The sequence below is a fragment of the Thamnophis sirtalis genome, unplaced genomic scaffold (genome assembly GCF_051295495.1).
Source record: "Thamnophis sirtalis isolate CommonGarterSnake01/CBP01778 unplaced genomic scaffold, rThaSir2_p1.2 scaffold_2, whole genome shotgun sequence".
Lineage (NCBI taxonomy): Eukaryota > Metazoa > Chordata > Lepidosauria > Squamata > Natricidae > Thamnophis > Thamnophis sirtalis.
In genome coordinates this window covers 155,707,172-155,728,994 of record NW_028261382.1, presented here as the reverse complement: position 1 = coordinate 155,728,994, position 21,823 = coordinate 155,707,172, and the positions used below count along the sequence as shown (strand labels likewise).

The 21,823-nt window shown below is 35.6% G+C and overlaps 1 protein-coding gene across 1 annotated transcript; it reads left to right on the top strand.

Moving 5' to 3' along the window:
* Positions 1-349: 349 nt before the first annotated feature.
* On the top strand, positions 350-19,614 carry CEP76 (centrosomal protein 76). The gene is made up of 12 exons (XM_014062400.2): positions 350-505; positions 2,354-2,509; positions 3,313-3,394; positions 4,263-4,487; positions 5,429-5,614; positions 6,560-6,657; positions 7,853-7,981; positions 11,692-11,883; positions 13,156-13,322; positions 13,971-14,304; positions 16,893-17,110; positions 18,687-19,614. Exons 1-12 carry the CDS (start codon positions 443-445, stop codon positions 18,823-18,825), a joined length of 1,989 nt encoding a protein of 662 aa, XP_013917875.1. The 5' UTR covers positions 350-442; the 3' UTR covers positions 18,826-19,614.
* The last annotated feature ends 2,209 nt before the right edge of the window (positions 19,615-21,823 follow it).

The following is a 21,823-nucleotide window of genomic DNA, read 5'->3' as shown; positions in this document are numbered from 1 at the left end:
GTGTTCGGTCGGTGCCTGTCAGCCTTTCTCCTTTGTAGCAACAGCTTTATTGAAAAGGGGTTAACGGGAGCCGAAAGAACAATTTCGAAACATCTCTTTGCACCGGGTTGCTCGCCAGGGTGTAATTAGGAAGAAGGGTGGGAACAGAAAGGGCAGCGGTTTTTCTCAGGCGATTGTTCTAGACAGACCTTAGCCAAAGCACTTTGGAAAGATGGTTGGGATGAAAGACCGCTGCCCAGATGAGGGGTGCGGCGTCAGAGGCCCCGGTTGGCTGACGATTGAACCAATGGGTGCTCGCAGAGCAGAGGCAGGGCGCGAGCGGGCCAGTGAGCGGGAGGGCGGGAGGTGCGGGCGGTTTGGGGCCGCGTTGCCGGAGATGGCGAAGGGTTTTCCTCTCGGCAACTGACGTGGTTTCTGCTGTCTGTAACGGCAGTTAGGGGAAATGGCTTTTCCGCCAGAAAAAGCCTCGGAACTGAAGGAAATCATTCACCAGCAGCTGACGAAGGTGAAGGTCTTTCGTTTTAACCACCCCAGCTCTAGTCTGAGTCTGATCTCACTGGCGGTATTTCACAACAGAACAACTTGCCCAAGATTAAGTTAATCATAGTCCCCCCCCCATCTCTTGACCGGTTTCGCCCACATAGAAAACGATAAAACTAAATTCGGGAATTTTGTTCACACTAAAGAGAAATATATTACCTAATGATGATGCGAACTCAGTATTGCAATTCTAAGGAAGGCGATTCTAACCTGTTTTTATTTGTTCATTTTAAGTCTTTAAATGCTCTTCAGCTCTTCCAGGGCAGCATTCTGATTCATCAAATCAAGGCAATGTTGAGGCTTGCTTTGCATGCTAAGTCAAAATGTGACGCTTGTGGCTCAGGTTAGAATGTTGTGGCATGTTGTGACAACGTAGGATCATAAACTATGTTTTGTGTTAGGAGAAGCAAGCCTATTTTTGATTATGTTTTGTGATGGATTGGATTACATTTAACAGAGGGGGCAATGAAGTGCTGTAGAAAAGGGAAATAGGGAAATTGGACTTTTGCAGGAAAGCTTGGGGAAATTGTTTTGTAATGATGATGTCTCTACTTTAAGGCTTACATCACAACTTTTCCTAAATAAAGAAAAGAAGGAAACTTTGTGATTAGCGGTTATAATTAGAAATAGTTCCAAAAATAATAAGAAGGAGACCTTGGGTGCATATTGCTCTCAGACTACATAATGCCTTTTTTATTTTTGTATAAACCCAGTGCTTAAACTTGGCCATTGATTTGTTTTGATGAATTTGAAAAGAAATGACAGAAAGAAAGTGGCCTGGTGGAATGATTGAGTTAAGAGGTAATGCACTGTTGTGACTAGACTGATACAGGATGGTGAAGATTAAAATTAAAGCCTCACTTCTGGAAAAATGCCAGTTATAAATGTACAAAAGAAAATTTAGAATGCAGCTACTAGTTGTTGATCTAGTACAGGTAGCCCTTTACTTACAATGTTTCATTTAGTGACCGTTCAAAATTATAACAGCACTAAAAAAACCTGACTTATGACTTATTTTCACACTTAGGATCATTACAACATTGTCATGGTCATGTGATCAAAATCAGATTGACAACAGACTCATATTTATGACAGTTGCAGACGTCTGGTGTCATGTGATCACCCTTTGTGCCCTTCTGACAAGCAAAGTCAATGAGGAAACCAGATTCGCTTAACAACCATGTTTCTAACTTAACAACTGCAGTGATTCACTTAAGAACTCTGGAAAAAAAGATCGTAAAATGGGACAAAACTCTTAACAAATGTCTCACTTAGCAACAGAAATTTTGGGCTCAATTATAATTGTAAGTTGTCGACTACCTGTAATCATAGTTGAAAAAAAGTATGTTAGTAGAATAAATAAGCTGACCAAAAACTTGTTTGAGCCCATTTTGTAACTACATATAAAGTGAACATAAAATTGTAAACCTGGTGCTAAAAGCTTATTTTCAATTGTAAAAAAAATGTGTTTAAACACATACAAGTCAGTAAAATAATCAGTGGAAATGTAAATAATGGTGTAGGTTGGCTCCAATGTAGCTCTACACTTGCACTTATGCTGAAAAGTTCTGATAAGATCTTGCTGAGCAACAAGAGAGGTGATGCTGAAGGAAGGGTGAATGGCCAAAAATATTATTCTTCTGCCAATGGATGCCTATACCCCTCGTACATTGGAATAAGCTCTTCTACTGATAAAAGATCCAATCTGAACTTAATTTCATCTAGAAATTATCCTGCTCGTTTTGGAATGACTTATTTGAAATGTTGAGTAGAATATATTTTAGGAATTGTTAACAGAGATGTTTCCTTTTAGATGGATGTTCATAGCAGGATTCGAGCAGTTCTTGCTGAGACCATAAGAGAAGAATTGGCACCTCAACATCAACAATTATCTGAAGAAGATCTAATGAAAGCCTTAACACAGCGAGGAATCATTGATGATGTTGTGAAAGAACTCAACTTTGTGTCTGTGTGTACAGTTTGGCATTTTAAAAAACCCATTCTGGAACAATATTAATGAACATAATAAAATTATTGCTATCCTTGAAGAAAGAATTTCTGGGGGTTCTTGTGATATAAAACTATCTAAAACAATATAAATGATCCTGTTTCTTTAGTGAAATGGAACAAAATGCAGCTTGATTTGGAAACACAATAGCTAATAGAATAGGGTTCCTTGTGTATATTGCCACCTTTGGTATAAGCTTGCTAATGTCATTTGTATCCTTAAGAATCCATTCTGCAGAAGGTTCAAAAAAGGGACAGAAAGTAGATGACAACTTCCGCCTCACTGAGTACTTAAAGGCTGAGAATAAGCATAACAAATTTCTCCATCCCTGAATTTAATAGAAGTGAGAAAGTTCTACCACAATTACCACTTAGTGTTCTCTCACCAAACAATAATGGATAAATAAGCATCCTATTTCTCTTTACAACCTCTTGTATTCAAAATAGATGCAAATTTGGTATCTATAATTATTGACAAATATACTAGTTTTTAAACCAAAAAATAAGAGAACATAAAATACCTTGGCATGCTGAAATGCAAATATTAGAATGTTCTTACTTAGTGCATATTTCAAAAAATGCATACCAAAAAGTTTATTTGTTTATGGGTGTTGGAATAACCAGCTATGTTGAATCATAAAGCTATATCCTTGGGCTGGATATTTGATAGAATAAAATTAAGAAAAAAGAAAAAGAAAGATTTACAGAATTGTAAGAAAATCTGATTTGAAAATGATCTTAAATTTTTTTTAATTATATCTATAGGACATAAATGACAGGGAAAGAATTTCCACTGCAAAACCACCTACACACTTTGTTGACAGGCAACCAGCACTATTGAAAAAAAGTATGTTACATATTATCTTAATAAAACTTTAATGATAAGATTATTTTCATTCTGTGATTTGTTTACACTTCTTTCATTTTCTTTCCCCTCTTTATTTTGGGCATCCTTATGTAAATGTGTTCGTTTATACAATTTCCCATCTCACATCGAAACAATTCCGTTTAGGTAGTCCTTGTTTAATGATGATTTAATAGTGCTAAATAAGTAGTACATATGACCAGTCCTCATTCATACCTACAAAATTTGCAGTCACTTGATTGCATTCTGGGTATTAAACAATCAGCTCACAATTATGAAATTGCAGTATCCCACATTTGTATGATCACCATTTACAACCTTCATTACCATCATCCTACGAGCAAAACTCAATGGAGAAACAGGCAGGAGGTCAAAAATGGTAATCACGTGGTGTCATATTTAATGAAGGATTTGTTTAATGATAGTAAGCAAGAACTGCCATTGCTAAAGAGTATAGTCAGGTGACATTGTTCTTTATAACCACTTAGTTACTGAAATCTCATCCCAGTTTCTACCAGTATTTCTAAGCAAGGACTATCTGTAATCTTAATCTTTCACCTAATAAGTAAATATCATATGTATACCTATAAAATATACCATAATATGATTATTAGATCTTAAATAATACAATTCTGTAATTCCATTTAAAATAAGTCACAATTTGGTCAAAAGCAACATTATTATAGATTTGATAGGAAAGTAACTTATACATTTAAAATAAATATTAGTTGAACAATGTAAAGCACATGCTTATTTTAAAAGGAGTCTTAAGGCTTCTGAAGATCTTACTCATTGTTTTAAAATTGCTATCTGTATTTTTACTTAGCATTTGTACTACCTTACTTTACAGCAAATATTGATCCAACACGAAGATATCTTTACCTTCAGGTTTTGGGAGGGAAAGCTTTCCTAGAGCATCTTCAGGAACCTGAACCTTTGCCTGGTCAAACTTGTTCTACCTTCACTCTTTACTTACATTTCCGGAACCAGCGTTTCCGCTCTAAACCTGTTCCGTGTGCCTGTGAACCAGATTTCAACGATGGATTTTTGCTTGAAGTACACAAGGATACTTTAGGTAAGTAAATTTGTACATTGATTAGAATCTAAACATTATAAAAAATGAGATTTTTTAAAACTGAAAGACTACAAACTTTATATGGGCTTTTGTTGAAACAAGAAAAGATCGAATTGATGACTTTTTGATGGATAATTATTTGATAGAAGAGGGGAAGGTATAGCTTTATGTTTTTCTCTTTTCATTCCTTTTCTTTTTTCCATCTTTCTTATTTTACTTGTATATTTTTACTGTACTGAAAATTATATATCTTAAAAGATTATTTGATGTGGAAGCTCAGAAAGTTGTTTAACCTGGAATAAATTTCAGAGAAAGTGATGGGGTCTATTCCTGAGCTGTACAAGATGGCATTTTCGGGGATTTCTTTGTTACATAAAGTTTTAAACATTTTAATGAATAGAGCCATAAATTTGTTCTATAAATAGAACTACTTGGTTTCTCATATAATGTAATCTGAATTCAAGTGTGCTCCTCCTTTTTGAAAGTTTCTGTAGCATATTTAGTATTTCACCAGTTTTTAAAACTTGGTAGCCTATTCAGAAATACTGTTTCCCATTGTGGATGCAGTGAAACAGCAAGCTAACTAGCTACTTCGTTATAGTGAATTTGGTGTCTTCTTTTTTTAATTCAGTGATTCTTGGTAGAAGAAAAGTAAATGGGAATAAGGTGCTTAACTCTTTCCCTACTAACCTTTTTTTCAATCAAAATTTATCTTTTCTTCCCGACTTCCAATCCCAGCTGTTTTTTCTAAATGATTTAAACTGGTTATAAATAGTTGATGAAATGTCATGATAAAAACTTTCATGTAATATTATGTCATGTATATGCTGAATATTCTTTATTAATTTTAAGTGAACTTACATAGATAACATAGCAATATGAATGGGAAGCACTTTTAATTGGAGTTTTTAGTTAACTGTAGTTGGATGTGATGTTGACAGGTGACGGATGCAAAATGGTTGATGCTACCACTATGCTGTCCATATGTGATCCAGTGCACATTGTCTTGATCAAAACAGACACTTCGGGTCAGACCACATTAGTCGCATCCTATTTCTTAGAATGGCGATCTGTCCTTAGTGCAGAAAACAAGATAACAAATGTAGCAGTTGAACTTCTTGGTGTAGGTAAGTTTAAAACCTCTTTTAACATTGGGGAAAATGATGTTGGGTGAAACTTTGGAAAAAATGGAATTAATAGTGATGAAAATGTATTTCATAGAAGAAAGTTCTCAAAAGTACTTTTTTTGAATTTTAGCAATAACATTTATAGATGTAAGAGAAAACAGAATGGCTTCTTAGGGTACAACTACAGAAAATCTACCGTATTTTTCAGAGTATAATACGCACCGGAGTATAAGACGCAGCAAGGTTTTGAAGAGGAAAATAATTTAAAAAATTTTTTTTGCACTCTGCAAACTTCCCAAAAACGGCCCGGTTTCCCCCCCCCCCCCCCAAAGGCATGAATAGCCTTTAGGGAGCTTGCAGAGTATTCCTGGGAGGGGTGGGGCCCCCAAAAACGAGCAATGGCCCATTTTTCATTTAAAAAGGGGGGCATGGATAGCCTTTAGGAAGCTTATAGAGTGCTGTTTTTTGCTCATTACTGCCCTCCCCAGCCCCCAGGAGCTCTCTGAAAGCCTTCTACAAGCTCTGCACGGCCATTTTGGTGAAGGGGGCAGAGTTTTGGGAGGCAAAAAATGCTGTATTCGGTGTATAAGACACACCCAGATTTTCACTCTCTTTTTTGAGGGAAAAAGATGCATCTTATACTCTGAAAGATATGGTAATTTCTCTGTTGATCTTCCCTTCATTCTTTAATCAGTGTAGCTGGACCTTTTTCTGTTATTTTCTTTGTTTTGCTGATTGCTAATAGTCCAAACTGATCCTATTTAAATTTAAATTTCTGCTTTGGGAAAACTGTCTCCCAGGCTTCAAACACATTTAATAATGATAAATCTAGTTATAAATTTAAGAAATACTGTATATGGACATTGTATATATTTTGAATGCTTGATCTAGTAAAAGATCTGTTTTCTTAAGTTCAAAAGTTCTTCTATAACTTTTGGTTCAAAGGTTCAGAATCAAAGGTTTCTGTTGGAGTACTTAATATCAAACTTGAAATCTATCCAAAACTTAACAAGACTCTTTCTCAGGAAATAGTTAATACTCAGGTATGTTCTAATTAACAGTAATATTAATACAATTCAGGCTGATTTTAATGTTAAGCACATTTTAATATTAATTTCACAAGTTAAAATGTGTGTATTATTAAGCATGTAGTTTTCTTGAAACATTCTGGTCTCCCTCCTAAATACAGGTAGTCCTTAACTTACGACCACAATTGAGCCAAAAATTTTCATTGCTAAGTGAGACAGTTGCAAAGTGAATTTTGCTGCATTTTATGACCTTTCTTGCCACAGTTGTTAAATGAATTACTGCAGTTGATAAGTAATATGATTTTTAAGTGAATTTGGCTTTCTCATTGACTTTGCTTGTCAAGTTCACAAAAGGTGACCATGTGACCCCAGGACACTATAATATGTGAGACAATTGCCAAATGTCTGCATTTTGATCACATGACCATGGGGATGCTGCAACAGTTGTGATCATGTCATTTTTTTTCAGTGCCATGTAACTTTGAATGGTCTCTAAATGAACTACTGTAAGTCAAAGACTACCTGTAATCAAAGTTAAAGTAATAAATATTAAAATGAATATGAAACATAGAATGACTAACTCCAATGTTTTTCAAAATATCACATAAGCATTCACATTTTCTGTGGCAAATAGCCAATTTATGTGGTAGATGGTACTGTCAAATTTGTCCTAAACAATAAAACTGTTTCTAATTTTGTATGTATTTGATAATTCTTGCCTAATCTTGTAGTAAAAGAAGCAAGAGCAAAAGCATGGAGTTTCATGAGAAGGAAAATTTATCTTTGAAAGTTTTCTGAAAATTGGTCAATATCATTAAAAATGTACTACTGGCAAAGTATTATTTGTTTTGTTATGCAACAAGAAATCTGGATCAATCAATCTGGATGTAATCATTCTTGAAATGTTACTCACTGTTACTCAGCCATAAGTACACCATATAATAATAATAATGTATCTTACACTTTATTAACCAAGGACATTCAGATTTAATTACAGTAGAACACTAGGACATGTTATTTATACCTTGAATTATATAAATATTTACTGTATTTTGTTTTTAGCAGGATGTTTTACTAGCTATTAGTTTAATCTCCACTAGCAGGGCATATGCTTTATGATTTATGATGAAACTTTCTGAATTCAGAAAAGAATTATGAAAAAAATATATAAAAAATATAGTAAAGCATGTAATTGTTTTTTCAATTACAGATTTCTTTAGAACGGCAGAAAACAGCAGAAAAGGAACGTTTGTTTCTTGTGTATGCAAAGCAATGGTGGAGAGAATACTTACAGATCAGGACTTCGCACAGTTCAAGACTAGTGAAAATATTTGCCCAGGTATGGAATATGCCATTCCATATTCTAGACTTCACAGTTCATATAATATGTGAATAAAAGGCTGTAGAAACAAATTTACCCTGAACTCAATATATGTTAGCCTTTCAAGTTAGGCCAGTGAGGAAACAGACACCACAAAATCTTAGGAACTTTAGTTTAGTTATTTACTAACCCATGCCAGCTGGGTCATCCTTTCAGAGATATTTCTTACCTAAACATAAACAAAATGACCATGTATGGGGGGAAAAGCAATGGGATTAGGAGAAATTCCCAACTTCCTGACGACTTCCCCATGGATGTTGTTTGCGGGAAGTTGACAGGGAGTGTTTAGAAATAACTCCTCCCCCTCCTCAGCTAATGTACAGAACTGCCTGTTCCTTTCCGGAAGGTAGGGGAAACAAAGCCGTAGAGAACAAGGAAAAATACACCCTTACTCCCCAGCATGTCTCCAAGGGTCCCCTCTCGGGAAGAAGAAGACTGACCTGTCATCACCAGTACCAGTCAACCCTATCTCACAAGTAGACATCCCACTCACTTTCCTTTTTGGGAGATTTCAGTCTCTATGCCTCCATCCAATTGAGTACAGGTACCAGACAGAAGTGGTGGACATGGACAACACTTTCTCCTCTTCCCTTGTACAATGCAACTATGCATTTCTGGGAAATGTAGTCAGAAGATGTGATGACATTGAAGCAGCCACAATTTCCCCAAATTTCGTTCCCATGGTCCTTGGTAGCATTCTGTAAATTACCCATTTGAGTTACCTTAATTCAATAACTGTTGCCCTACAACAATGAAATTATGTTGTAATTTCACCACTGTCAAACATGAGACTTAATTATATAGAGATACAATATAATAGCAAAAACCTGACAGAAATGTTATACTCTTTAATACTCTTTCTTATATCAAAAAGGTATAATACTCTTGAGTTTCTTTTCTCACCTCCAACTCTCTTCCATGGCTATGCTGTATTCTTGTATTCACCTAATAGTTGCTAAAAGCTATCTCCATAAGTCCTTGTTATTTTATTTTTCTTTCATATGCATATGCATATTGGGTCCCTCAGTGTTCCTAGATAGTTCCTCTGTAGTGCCTGTCCAAACTCTTTTTCTTAATGGCATTTTGGGAGTCAGGGTTAAGAAAATAATTTAAACTGAATTTAAGTGTTCCTTTAGGCATTCTTAAGGGATGCAGTGGCTCAGTGGCTAAGACGCTGAGCTCATCAATCAGAAAGGTTGGCAGTTCAAATCCCTAGTGCTGTGTAATGGAGTGCACTCCAGTTATTTGTCCCAGCTTCTGCCAATTAGCAGTTCGAAAGCACATAAAAAATGCAAGTAGAAAAATAGGGACCACCTTTGATGGGAAGGTAACAGCGTTCCATGCACCTTCGGCAGTTAGTTGGAGATGTCTTCAGACAGCACTGGCTCTTTGGCTTTGAAACGGAGATGAGCACCGCCCCCTACAGTTGAGAATGAGTAGCACATATATGCGAGGGGAACCTTTACCTTAAGCATTCTTAGAAAATTTAAAAAGGTAAACAGCTTCAGCAGAGTATTTTGTGATCATTTTCCTATAAAAATATAGGAAGTAACTTGGGAGTCTAGTAAACCTCCTGGACTAATTAGAGTAAAAGAAAACATCCTCACTTGTTTACTTTTTAGTAAATGTGTTTTGAAGATGCATGATCATCCACCCACTAAGACAGCTGATTTATGAACAAGCAAACACTTTGTTCATCAGGGCCCAAAATACTCTTTCAAAACACCAGCAATACCACCTACCTTTGAATTTAACTTACATAATTTACACATGAAAATCTGCAAGATGATTATAAAATAGACTATGATTTACGTATTAAACACTGCATTGGAAGGAAAAACTATTTGTAATCTACAGTTGTAGAAGTTTTAAATGCCTTGATTCCAACTTTTTATCTCAACATACCTGTTCTTTTTTTTAAAGCAATCACTGTCTTTTATTCAGACTAGTATAAGAGAATCCAGTGATAAAGTTTTGATGATTGCTTGGTGCTCTTTCAAAAGATGATCTGGAGATTAAAGAATTATCAATAATGTGGGGATATGGTGCTCAGCATTGTAGGGAGAACAATCAACATCTGTCTGTATATTGCCCAGTTGAATAATATTGTCCTTACAGTATCATTATTTGTTTAAAACTATAAAAATGCAATTGTGGAATCAAAGAACAAGTATAGTCATTTGAATCTAAAGGTAGCATTGCTATATAGAATATTGATGAATTATTTCTGTATGTATGCAGTTGTACTTTAATTTTCATTTAATATGCATATTGATTCTAGAAAAAACTTGGTCTATTTTTTTTAACGACTACTATTTCCGACTACACTTTTTAAAAACCATTGATCGAAAGAAGAATTTTTATCTTTTTAGTATTTTGCTATAATGAATCTACTACCCTGTTTCTCCAAAAATAAGACCTTCCTGAAAATATTGCAACACAGCAGCAGACATGAGATGACCACGCTTGCCGCCTCCTGCACCCCAAAAATAATAAGACCTCCCTGAAAATAAGGCCAAGCACTTATTTGAGGGGGGGGGGTGTCAAAAGAAAATAAGACTCTGTCTTATTTTCGGGGAAACACAGTAGCTTTTAACAACAATTGAATACATTCCTTATATTGCATTATATAAGTGTTGCATTATAATTAAATACTGAGTGATTATATAATTTTTCCAATTTGTTACATAACTGGAAACAAAATCAAAACCTATCAGAGATGATAATTCTACAATTTATTCACTTAATAACAATCCTTTTGATATAATCTATAGATGTAGATAGATGAATATAAATACTGATAATTTAAAAATGAATTCCTTTCATTTTTGTTTACCAAAACCAGTGTCAAATAAGGAGTAGAATGATGGACTAGGACTAGGACCAGAGATACCAAGATTCAAAGGTTGAATACAATGTAGCATATTAGAAAACCTTGAGCTAGGTACTGTAGTATTTATATGAAAGCAGGGCACTTCTAAGTTCCCACCTGCAAAAAAGACTAGACAGAAAAATCATTGTAAATGCAGGGTAATTTCTTGTACAATGACTAGGTACCTTGCTTTATCAACTTTTACCAAATTAACTACTGAAACTAATCCTGAAGCTTTCTCCTTCTCCAGTAAATGTGTGCATGTTTCACATTTGTGTATAATTGCCTGTCACTAGTAGATTAAAAAAGTGGAATAAAATAAGGGGCCATATTGCTTTCCTATCCATATAGTCAATTATTCTCTTATACAAAACCACAAAAAAGCCCTCACATTTCCAGCAGAAAAAATGGGGGGGAAGGGGAAGAATATGCTGGGTGGCAATTGCAGAAGTTGAAGCCTGTGCTTCAATTATACCAAAAATGGTGAGGCAGGAAATAAGCAACTGGATAGGGAGGAGGAGATGGGGAGAGAAGCCATATATAGGTGCTTTTTAAGGGTTAAAATTAATTAAGATCTTAAGAGGTTGTAACTCCTATATGATTTTATCTAGATTTAGAAGCTAAACAAGGAGAGATAGTTTGCAAAAGGTCCTGGGGAAAAACAGTAGCAAATAAATGAGTTCCTTAAAACAGTGGCAGCTATTTTTCATCCTGATTCTTCATAATAATTTTTGAAGCGTGCAGATGTTTACCGTATTTGATTTAATGTACTTTTTCACACACCTTTTACATTCAGGATGAAAATGGGATAAACAGGCCAGTATGTTCATATATTAGGCCACTTCGAGCAGGTCGACTTCTGGACACACCTCGGCAAGCTGCCAGATTTGTCAACGTGATCGGTTATGAAAAAGCCCCTATCATTGGGGGAGGAAACAGTAAACAAGAACAATGGTGTTCTCTTCTGGCCTTTCTCTGTAGAAACAAGGTATGATTTAAATCTAAATTCTTCTATATTATTAACTCATAGTTCAACCAATTTTCATCCAGAAGCCCTGTGCTAAAATTTATCATGCCTCTGAACTGATGAAGCAATGCAGTTTAGATGATTTTACATGTTATAGTATAGACCCAAAGAAAATTATAGTTAAGCAGCAAAGTTCAATGTGTGCCTTTTCTTAGTATTGCTAAATAAGGAACAGATTCTAGCATATATTTCCGATATAAAATAACAAGGTATTTGCCTTTTAGTAATAAGTTCTGAGTTCTCCTCCAATACATATGTGCATCATTTTCTGATAGCATATATTCAGTAACATCTTGTTAACTAGGAATATGCAAAATCAAACTATTTGGGAATAAAACCTAAAGAGCATTACAGGTAATTCTTTAAAGTTCTGATCGATTTACCTGGGGTACTTATGAACCAGATTCAAAGTTCTGTTGGTTCCCCCTCCCCCAACTTGGCAACCAGGCTGCATTTGCAACATCATGCAATTACATGACCACATTTTAAGACATTTTGCCCCAAACCAACACTTCTGGGTTTGGGCAAAACTGTACTCGTAGCGAACCATTTGTTTGCTTAACAACTGCCACAAAAAGGGGCAGGTTGGTCACATGACAGACCTGCTTTACAACCATCATGAGTTATGACTGTGATGGGCAGGGTTAATTATGGTTGTAACTCAAGGACTGCCTGTAGAAACTTTCATTTTCCCTTTGGATCATGCTGAAACTTCAGATTCTGATATTCTGGAAAGGGAAGTAAATTTCAGAAATAAAGTGAAAGTAGTTTAAAGTATTCCAAAATAGTGCAGAAAATTTATTTCCATAAGATGCTAAATTATTTAAGAATGGGATGGTTCAGAGGAGACCTGGATGGTAATAAAATTGTTGGTAATGTATAAATTTAGATTAATGGTAGATGTATGTATATGTTCTGTTTTAGAAAGAGATTATTTTGCAACCTTTCATTTTTTCTGTAGATCACACCAATCTGGACATTTACAAACATCAACCTTCCAGAATAGGAAATATTTCCTGTGTAAAGGAAGAGAACATTTTACATATTCCTATATATTTATAATGATAAATAATGGGAATTTGTTTGAGCCAAGAACTCATAGTTCTTAGATAGTGGCTACATTAATTATAATATGCAACTTACATTGTAATTAGATTGTAAGTTTTACTTTGTAAAAAAATAAAAATAGTTCTTACGAGTTTGTGTTCTACCTTTAATATATCTCCTCTTCAGGGTGATTGTGAAGATCACGCTAACCTTTTGTGTAGTCTTCTGTTGGGATTTGGGATGGAAGCATTTGTTTGCGTAGGAACAAAAGCTAAAGGCACTCCTCACACATGGGTGATGACTTACGGGACTGATGGAATAACTACTTTCTGGGAGAGTTTAACAGGACATAGGTAAGAAAAGTATGGCAAGTTATGACAATTCAAATATCAGAATTAACCAATCACTAGATCAAATTATTATTTAACAAAAATGTTTCAGTTCAAACTGAACATATTACTTCATTAAAATGCCATGCAAAATAATTACTATTTTGCAGTCAAAAGTCAGCAACTTGGCCACATATATAGTCCATGAGAATAAATGTATAGCTCCAAAAGATTCTCATTAGTCTATATAAGTGGCAAAATTCTGGTTAGGTGGCTTCATTGTGTATTTATCAAGAACTTAAGGCAACCAGTGTTTCAGTACAACATCCATCTTTTCAGGGCAAATTCACAATGGAAATGCTGTTTTGTGGTGAAAAACTGGTGGCTAAAAGTGCAAGGGTGAGGATAGGATAACTAACTATCCTGATGAAAAACTGCATTATGAAATGAAGAACAGAGATTCAGGCTTAGCTCTTGAGTTTGCATATGTATTTATGGATGTATTGTTGAATGAAAGTGTATTCTTGAACCCATCCCTGTATTTTTAATCCAAATTGAACAATCAGCAACTCATCTTTGCCAATATAATGTTGACTAAAAAGACAATCCATTAGATTAGTTTAAAATTTAATTTAACTTTTGCTGTATTAAAGCATGTCTTTTGTTTTTTAGATACATCCACAATCCCATCAAACCTGATGATCCTCCAAATGTTAAGCAACCCAAGGCACTATATCCTTACAGAACAATAGGATGTATCTTCAATCATCAGAAGTTTTTGGCAAACTGCCAGCCTTCTGATGCTGTAGAAATTTGTATCTTTGATTTGCATGATGAATCCAAATGGAAACCAATGAGTGGAGAAGCAATCAAATCTGTGTGTTCTCCAGGGGCCACAACTGCACTTCCATCTTTTCCTCCTCTCTGTAGTTCCACAACTGATGCTGCATCAGCAAGCAATGAACTAGAATTGCAATTTAGAATGTTAGTCGTGGAACATAGGAAAGTAAGTATCTTTATTTGGTAGGCGCTATGAAATAAGTACATTTACTTTTAAAAAATAAAGCCAATTTACTTGTAAGTTAACAAGTGTATGCTTCTTTAAAATTTACCTCATATTTCCTTTGTAGTTTTAATTGCTGCATGTAGGTATTTAAATGCTTCTTTTGGTTTTTAAATTGCTCCTATTTTAGCTTCTGTCCTTGGTTCTACAACAGTACTGGGTCAGTATACTCTTATCCTCTGACCTGTTTTCTGTCAGACTCAGTAACTTCGCTATCAACTCAAATCTTTTTCATACAGCTTAATGTTTAAGAGATTATGGCTGTTCAGAACAGCCAGAGTCAAGTAGGATTGAAATTTATTCTGGCAAGGGATAATGAATTATATTCTGTGAGTTGCTTAAGTAAACCTGACAACAGTTCATTATTGTTAAATTAAAAATGAAAATGTATATCTATATTCTAATTGATTCTGAATAGTACAGATACCCCTTGTTTAGTGACCACAATTGTGATTGGCAACTTTGGGGCTGAGTGAAATGGCTGTTAGGTGAGAAATTATGTTAAAGTGACTGTGCTCTCATTTACCCACCCCTTCCCCCTTTGGAATCAATTCACTATTTTTCTAAAAAAATTAAAAGAGCACATGATGATTTCCTCTTTATTATAACATTTGTAAGTTTATTTACAGTAGTGAGCATTGCTTTGTATAGTTATTAACCTTTTAATCTGGATCAGTGGTGGGTTTTTAAAAAAATTGAACCTACTCTGTGGGTGTGGCCTCTTTTGTGGGAGTGGCTTGCCGGCCATGTGACCTGGTGGGAGTGGCTTGCCAGCCATGTGTTTTTTTTCTCTCTCTCTCTCTTTCCTTCCTTTTGTCTCACTGTCCCTTTTTCCTTTTTTTCTTTCATCTCTCTCTCACACTTTTTCTTTCTTTTTTTCTTTTTTTCTTTCTTCCTTTCTTTTTCTCTTTCTCTTTCTCTCTCTGTGTGTGTCAGTGGTGGGTTTCAAAATTTTTTGGAACCTCTTCTGTAGGTGTGGCCTCTTTCCGGGTCCACTGGTGGAACCTCTTCTAACCGGTTCGGTAGATTTGATGAACCGGTTCTACCAAACTGGTGCGAACTGGTAGGAACCCACCTCTGATCTGGATGAACATATGATTTTCATATTTTTATTTTTATTATATAAAATACAAAGAAGAAAAGAAAAAAGGAAATCAAGGAAGGAAATGGGAAAGAGGGTTTGAGATACAAGGGGAAAGAGAAAAAGAAAGAAAAGGGGCCATTGAATTCCAACTCTTCCTAGCACAGTACAGGATAAGCACACTCCAACCTCAAATTTTTGCTTTTACACATTAATATATAACTACCCATTTCTATAACACGAAATCTTTCTAATCAACAAAACCAAGATCAAAGTTTCATTTTTTTTCTTCACAAGCACAAATTCCAGAAGTGATATCCAAATAAGAACATATTTTCCTCTTTAAATAAAGTAATCAAATTAATCATTACTGCTTTATCTTCCTTACTATAGAAATACTGGGTATTTCTATTTGTACCTAGTAAACTTTGTGAGCTGTCACCATTTTTATTTACAAAATATATTGTATTCTTTCAAAATCTTTGGCCTTACCGAAAGAAAAAAATATAGGATTTTCACATAATCCTGGATTTTTCTTCTGAGTATCTTAAATAATATAATAGAAAAGATGAAAAGGTTTCTTTTGTACATAATCCCGGATAGAATGGTAAAGCTTGAAGATTTTATATTACGGTACTCTTTGCTGGGCAAAGTCACTGAAGAAGCTTAGAGGCTTAGAGCCCAGAGATTCCATGTCATAAATTACACCACTAGGGGGCAGATCAAGACAGTTAATATATTTTTTTTTTTTATTGTACATTAAAAAATTGCAATGCTCAAAGTACTTATGTGCTAAATGATATATGGCTTGTTTCTAGAACATTCTCTTTACACACACACCAACATGCTGTTTAAATAAAAAAATAGTTTATGGTGTTTGCAATTTGTAATGTGGTCTAGACCCATTTTGTCCTGCACATTTCCAGCTAAACCTTACAAAACAACATAATACCTTTTTGTTCTTCAATCTTCAAGAGAATTTGGCCATCTGTAACTTTTACATTTTTTGAAAGTGCCTTCTATCAGAAAAAAAGTAATGAACTCTTTCTTAAACATTCACCTTCTGATCTTGTCCAAGTGTTTTAAGAAAACCAAACATGCATTTCAAACAGTTATAACCTGCAATAGTAAAATTGAAAATGTCTTTATAATGGTTGCTTTCAAATGACAAAGTTTAATAGTACAGAATAAGGACTCAAAGAAGTGATAGTTTTCCCTTTACCTATTTTCCCTATAGATATCATGGTGTATATGACATTTTGTTTTATAATTCAGATTTGTAAACTAAAAATATTATGTGAGGAGAGAGTACAAAACTATTTAGCTAAATTGTGAGTTGTTTTTGTAACCTTTTCTAAAGACAAACTGGCAAAATTAGTTGTTATTCCATCTCTTATAATTAATGGAAATTATCAACTCCTTTTATGTTTTTTGTTTTGTCAATGTACAGGATCTTGCTCTTGCAACAGTTTGGGACGATCAGTTATCTTATTTCTTGTCACCAGCTTTGGCAGCCTACGAACTTGAACGCACAACAGGAATTTCTTCAGGAAATGAAGAATTTCAAGATATTATCAGGAGGGCTGTACCAGATGGTCATACATTCAAAGGATTTCCCATTCACTTTGTGTATAGAAATGCTAGGAGAGCATTTGCTGCATGTCTGCGGTAAAACTTGTTTCCTTTGTTTCAATATAATTTTTATCTAAGATACTGGTCTGATATCATCATTCTGTATAAGATATCCGATTCAATATCTGATCAAACCGAATAGAAAATTGGAGGGATCACAATGAAATTATGAAAGCCAGTTCAGTGCAGTGGTTAAGATACTGGGAGACTTGATTTCAACCAGGAGACATGACCAGGAGACTTGATTTCTATGCAACCCTTTGGCATGAAAGCTGACAGGGTGACTTTGGGCCACATGCTAAACCTATTTCACAGGGTGGTTGTGGGGAAAATAGGAAGCAGAAGTATGAGGTTGCTGCCTTGAGTTATGTATAAAGAAACAGGATAAAAAAATCTAATAACATTAGAGTAATGCAATATTCATAGCTAGCAGAAATAAAGTCAGTTTGGATGTACTTCCCCATAGGTAACAAGACTTTTGTGGGGGAATACCATCACCACTTGATATGGAAAATTTGTTTCATTTCTTGCTGAGGTTATTAAGAGCTTCAGAGTGATACCGAGTTTCCATTTTATTTAGACTTTTTATTAATAGTGAAATTGCTTTGATTACTTTGGTATATGACCTGAACCAGGAAATTGAAAGTAAGCTTGCCAGTTCTCCTGACCCTGTCATTAGCTTTTGATATTATTGCCATAGTATGCTTTGGCACTATTGACAGGATATTTGCTTCCATTCCTCTATGCATGGTCTGAGTTCAGGAGAAGGTGTAGACAGTGGATAAGGCCAGAATCCAAACAACTGTCATTCTTGCTATTGCATTGAATATTAATTTATTGAACTAAAAAAAAATCTGATTGGCTATGCAAATCGTGTCAACAGCTGCAATTTGGCTTCTGGGAACCTGGTTTGAGTAATATAGATGATGGGCTGCTGCCACAAGATGGATCATAGCTCATAAAATCGATAAATGTGTTCAAAGCACAGTGAGCCTGGTTAGTAAGGCTTTAAATCATATGTGGAAGCATAATAATGTACACTATGATATGCAGATAAGCTAGTTAAGTATGCTGGATGGGTTTATGATTTTTTTTCCTGGCTTGAAACACACTCAATCAAAAGATTAGAAAATGTGTCCTTTGAGAAGAGATTGAAGGAGTTGAGAATATGTTTAGCTTTGAGAAAAGACAACTGAGAGTGGAATATGAGAGCATTCTTCAAATATTTAATAGTATGTCACATAGAAGATTAAGATCTATTCTTTCTGGAGATTTAATGGATTACAGCTATGTGAAGGTATTTTTGAATGACAGTTAAAAGAAACTTCCTAATGGAGAGAAGAACCAATTATCCAGAAACTCAGAAGGTTCTTTTTCATTGCTTTGTTCAAGCAGAGGCTAGTTGCCCAATTCATTTGAATTCTTCCCCAATCAGGAGGTTGAACTTGATGGCCTAAATGGCCCATTGCTTTCAAATCTTTTATTATATAATGTGATTCTAAACTAACTTGAATAAGTTAACCTTTTTGTGTAATAATTAGTATTCTCAACATATACTGTATGTGTTATTTCAAATTACAGTAATGCTTCATGTATCTGCTTCTTCAAATAGATCTCCTTTCTGTGAAGAAATTCTGTGCTGTAGAGGGGACCAAGTGAGACTTGCAGTTCGTGTCAGAGTATTCACATATCCTGAATCTGCGTGTGCTGTTTGGATCATGCTTGCTTGCAAATACCGTTGTGTACTTTAAGAAATTGTTTGCATATTTGGGTGAAATTGTGTGCTATTACATATAAACCTCATAGAAAGTCAAATATTTGTGTGTGTTATGGATGCAGGCTATTCCTGGTCTCAAACCTGGTTAAATAGAATTCATTTGGATTGATTTTAATGGATTTAGTTTCTATGCCTACTTAGATGTATACACCAAAGAAACTATTTAAGGCTATGGAGGGTTGCCCTCGTGTTGGAGGGTATTGGCATTGCCATTCAGCTTCCTCGGCTTTCAAAGAACTACAGAAGGCAGTCTGTGATGTCTGACATTTTAGGGTCTTTTTAAAAAACAAACCAAAATACCACCTGGAATCACTACTTTGTGTCCAGTTTAAATTAAAGGAGGAATTGGAAATGATTGTTTTCTATATGCTAATTGTTCCCATCCTTAAAATCCTGGGGAAAAAAGGCAAACAGGCCGAGATTCAGCTCAAAAAAAGTGCTGATTTTTATTTTTTAGAGTTAACCTCTTTAGAGGTTCCCCATTTCAACCCATTCTCTTCTGAATAAAAGCAGCATCAGTAACAAAAATCATGCCACTTAAATTCGAGCACTTTGCCTCCAGATTTTGGCAGCAGAATCTTATCACTCCTGGTTTCAGGAGATTTTAAAGACAAATATGTGAATACAATATGGTGGGTCCCTAATAAAGGATACTGCTACGCTGTTGGAATTGATCTGTGTGATTTTATACTGTATATCATGACAGAAATTGTATAATGTATTTTATATATTTTATTGGAATAAAATCTGTGTTAATAATGAATGATTTGCAGAAGTTTAAATTGGTAAAAATCTAGATCAGGTTTCTAACAACACCCCCAACCCGAAATTAAAGCAGTAAAATGTAGAGAGTTTTTCTTTTGAAAACCCACTGAAGTGATAGGGAACGTCCTGTATAATCATATTGTAATACTGGAATGGCGAACCTATGGAGCCATTTGTCAGGGCATGCGAGGTGTTGCCCCGTCAGCTAGCCAGCGCGTATGCACACACTGGCCAGCGGAGTTCAGCCTTTTTTTAAGTGACTTCCGGTTTGTCCGTTGAGGTATTTTTGTCCTCCGGAACCTCCAGGAGGAGTGGGAGGCTGTTTTGCCCTTCCCAGGCTCCTATAAAGCCTCTGGAGCCTGGGGAGGGTGAAAAAAGCATGCAAAAAAGGGGGGGGTTGCGCCTGTCATGCACACGTGCGTGCATGTCACACATTGCATTATGGGTGCGGCAAGCCTGCGCACGAACCCCCTGCGGTCCCCCGCTTATGGCACACGAGCCAAAAATGGTTCGCCATCATTGTCGCAAAAATCAAATGGAGAAAAGATCGTCTATCCATAGGGGTTATGGACAATGGGTTTGTGATATGAATATGCATAGTTCCATTATAACGCAAGATCAGCTAATCTACAACTCAGATTTTGATTCTATATTGCAATTAAATATATCATTGTTTATGTTGTTGATATTCCTGAAAAATAAGACTAAGCCAATGCTTTTCATAAATAGCTTTAAGCCAATCTTCAGCCTGCTCGTGGAAATATTGCGTACCTACTTATATTAGTTATACATTTCATAATTTAGTAAATATATTAATAATCATAGTGAATAATAGTTCCAGAGCCCAAGGAAGGAAGCACTCAGATTAAGAGATCTTCAGTAGCTGATTGAGTAGGTTTTATTGCCTATGCTGCCTGTTTCTTCATATAGGTTGTGTTCATACAACTCATTGAACCATAAATTAACTACTTATATTCCAGTCCAACATGTTTTTATAAATCTAGATCATGAGAATAATTTACACTTAGTATGTTATGAAAATTCATAAATATGTTGAGTGAACTACTAATTAGGTTAATTTTAGGTAAAGACTGTATGGACAGAGCTATGGATTTGGCCGTGACCCGTCAAAACCGCGCTTGACTAAACCACGCCCAATTAAACCGCATCGCTGACATCATCAACAGGGCGACAACAGCCAGCGCGGAGAAAGAAGGGCGCTTTAAATAGCGCTTTGAAAGCAAGCCCATTCAACTTAAGGTAAGGGTTAGGTTTAGGGTTAGGTTAAGGTTTAGGGTTAGGTTAAGGGTTAGGTTTAGGGGGGTTAGGTTTAGGTTTAGGTGTTAATTTTAGGTTTAGGGTTTACAGCGTGCTTCTGTCTGCGCTGTTGTCGCCCTGTTGATGACGTCAGCGACGCAGTTTAGTCGAGCGTGGTTTTGTGGTGGAACCGGATTTGGCAGTATTGTACTTCAGCATTTAGTGAACGGGGTCTAGAATCTAGAAATAGGAGGTCTCATCAACCTTTACCAACCTGTTCCAATCAGAAAAGAGGTTGACTAAAGACAGATCAGAATTCAGCATTCCTGCTTATAAAAATAGGAGTCCAGTCAGTTCCTGTTCAGTTGCCTATCATCTGCATAGCAGACCATCTTGCCTCTAAATAGGCCAGCCCCAGTTGCTGGTGAAACCTCGGGAAATCTGTTGTTTAGGGCACAAATTCCACTTCTAAGGCGCACTAAATCTTTGAAGCACAACACAAGCATACATGGACTGTATCCGTCTGTCTAAAGCAGCCTCATTAAACTCATGCCAAGGTTCCTTCTAGCCCAATATGATTTCCTGTTGGGTTTGTAGAAATCTTGCTTAACTGCCCATGCCAGGAATTAACCAAGGCTGTAGGCTAAATTGGGAAGGGAAAAAAACATCCTAAAAGGCAGCAGCAAACCACTTCTGAACTGTAGCCCAGAAATTAACTTGGGTGTGTCAGGAAAGTCAGCAGAAATCAACATTTTTTAAAATCAAAGTTCAGCAACTTTTAGGCTGCAGCTTTCACACATATCACATGAACAAATTAGACTTTTTAAAATGAATAAAACATGTAAACCAATAAGAAACAGCAAAAGGAAAACAGAAAAAATATATTAATGAAATCACTGTCAGGAGAACACAAATACCTACTTGTATTGCACAGTAATGGATTAGCATAT

Excerpts from the sequence above, each read along its gene's own strand:
- CEP76 (XM_014062400.2), top strand. The coding sequence starts at position 443 with ATGGCTTTTCCGCCAGAAAAAGCCTCGGAACTGAAGGAAATCATTCAC. Across the intron at positions 506-2,353 it reads TTCACCAGCAGCTGACGAAG|ATGGATGTTCATAGCAGGAT; the intron begins GTGAAGGTCTTT and ends GTTTCCTTTTAG. Across the intron at positions 3,395-4,262 it reads ACCAGCACTATTGAAAAAAA|CAAATATTGATCCAACACGA; the intron begins GTATGTTACATA and ends CTTACTTTACAG.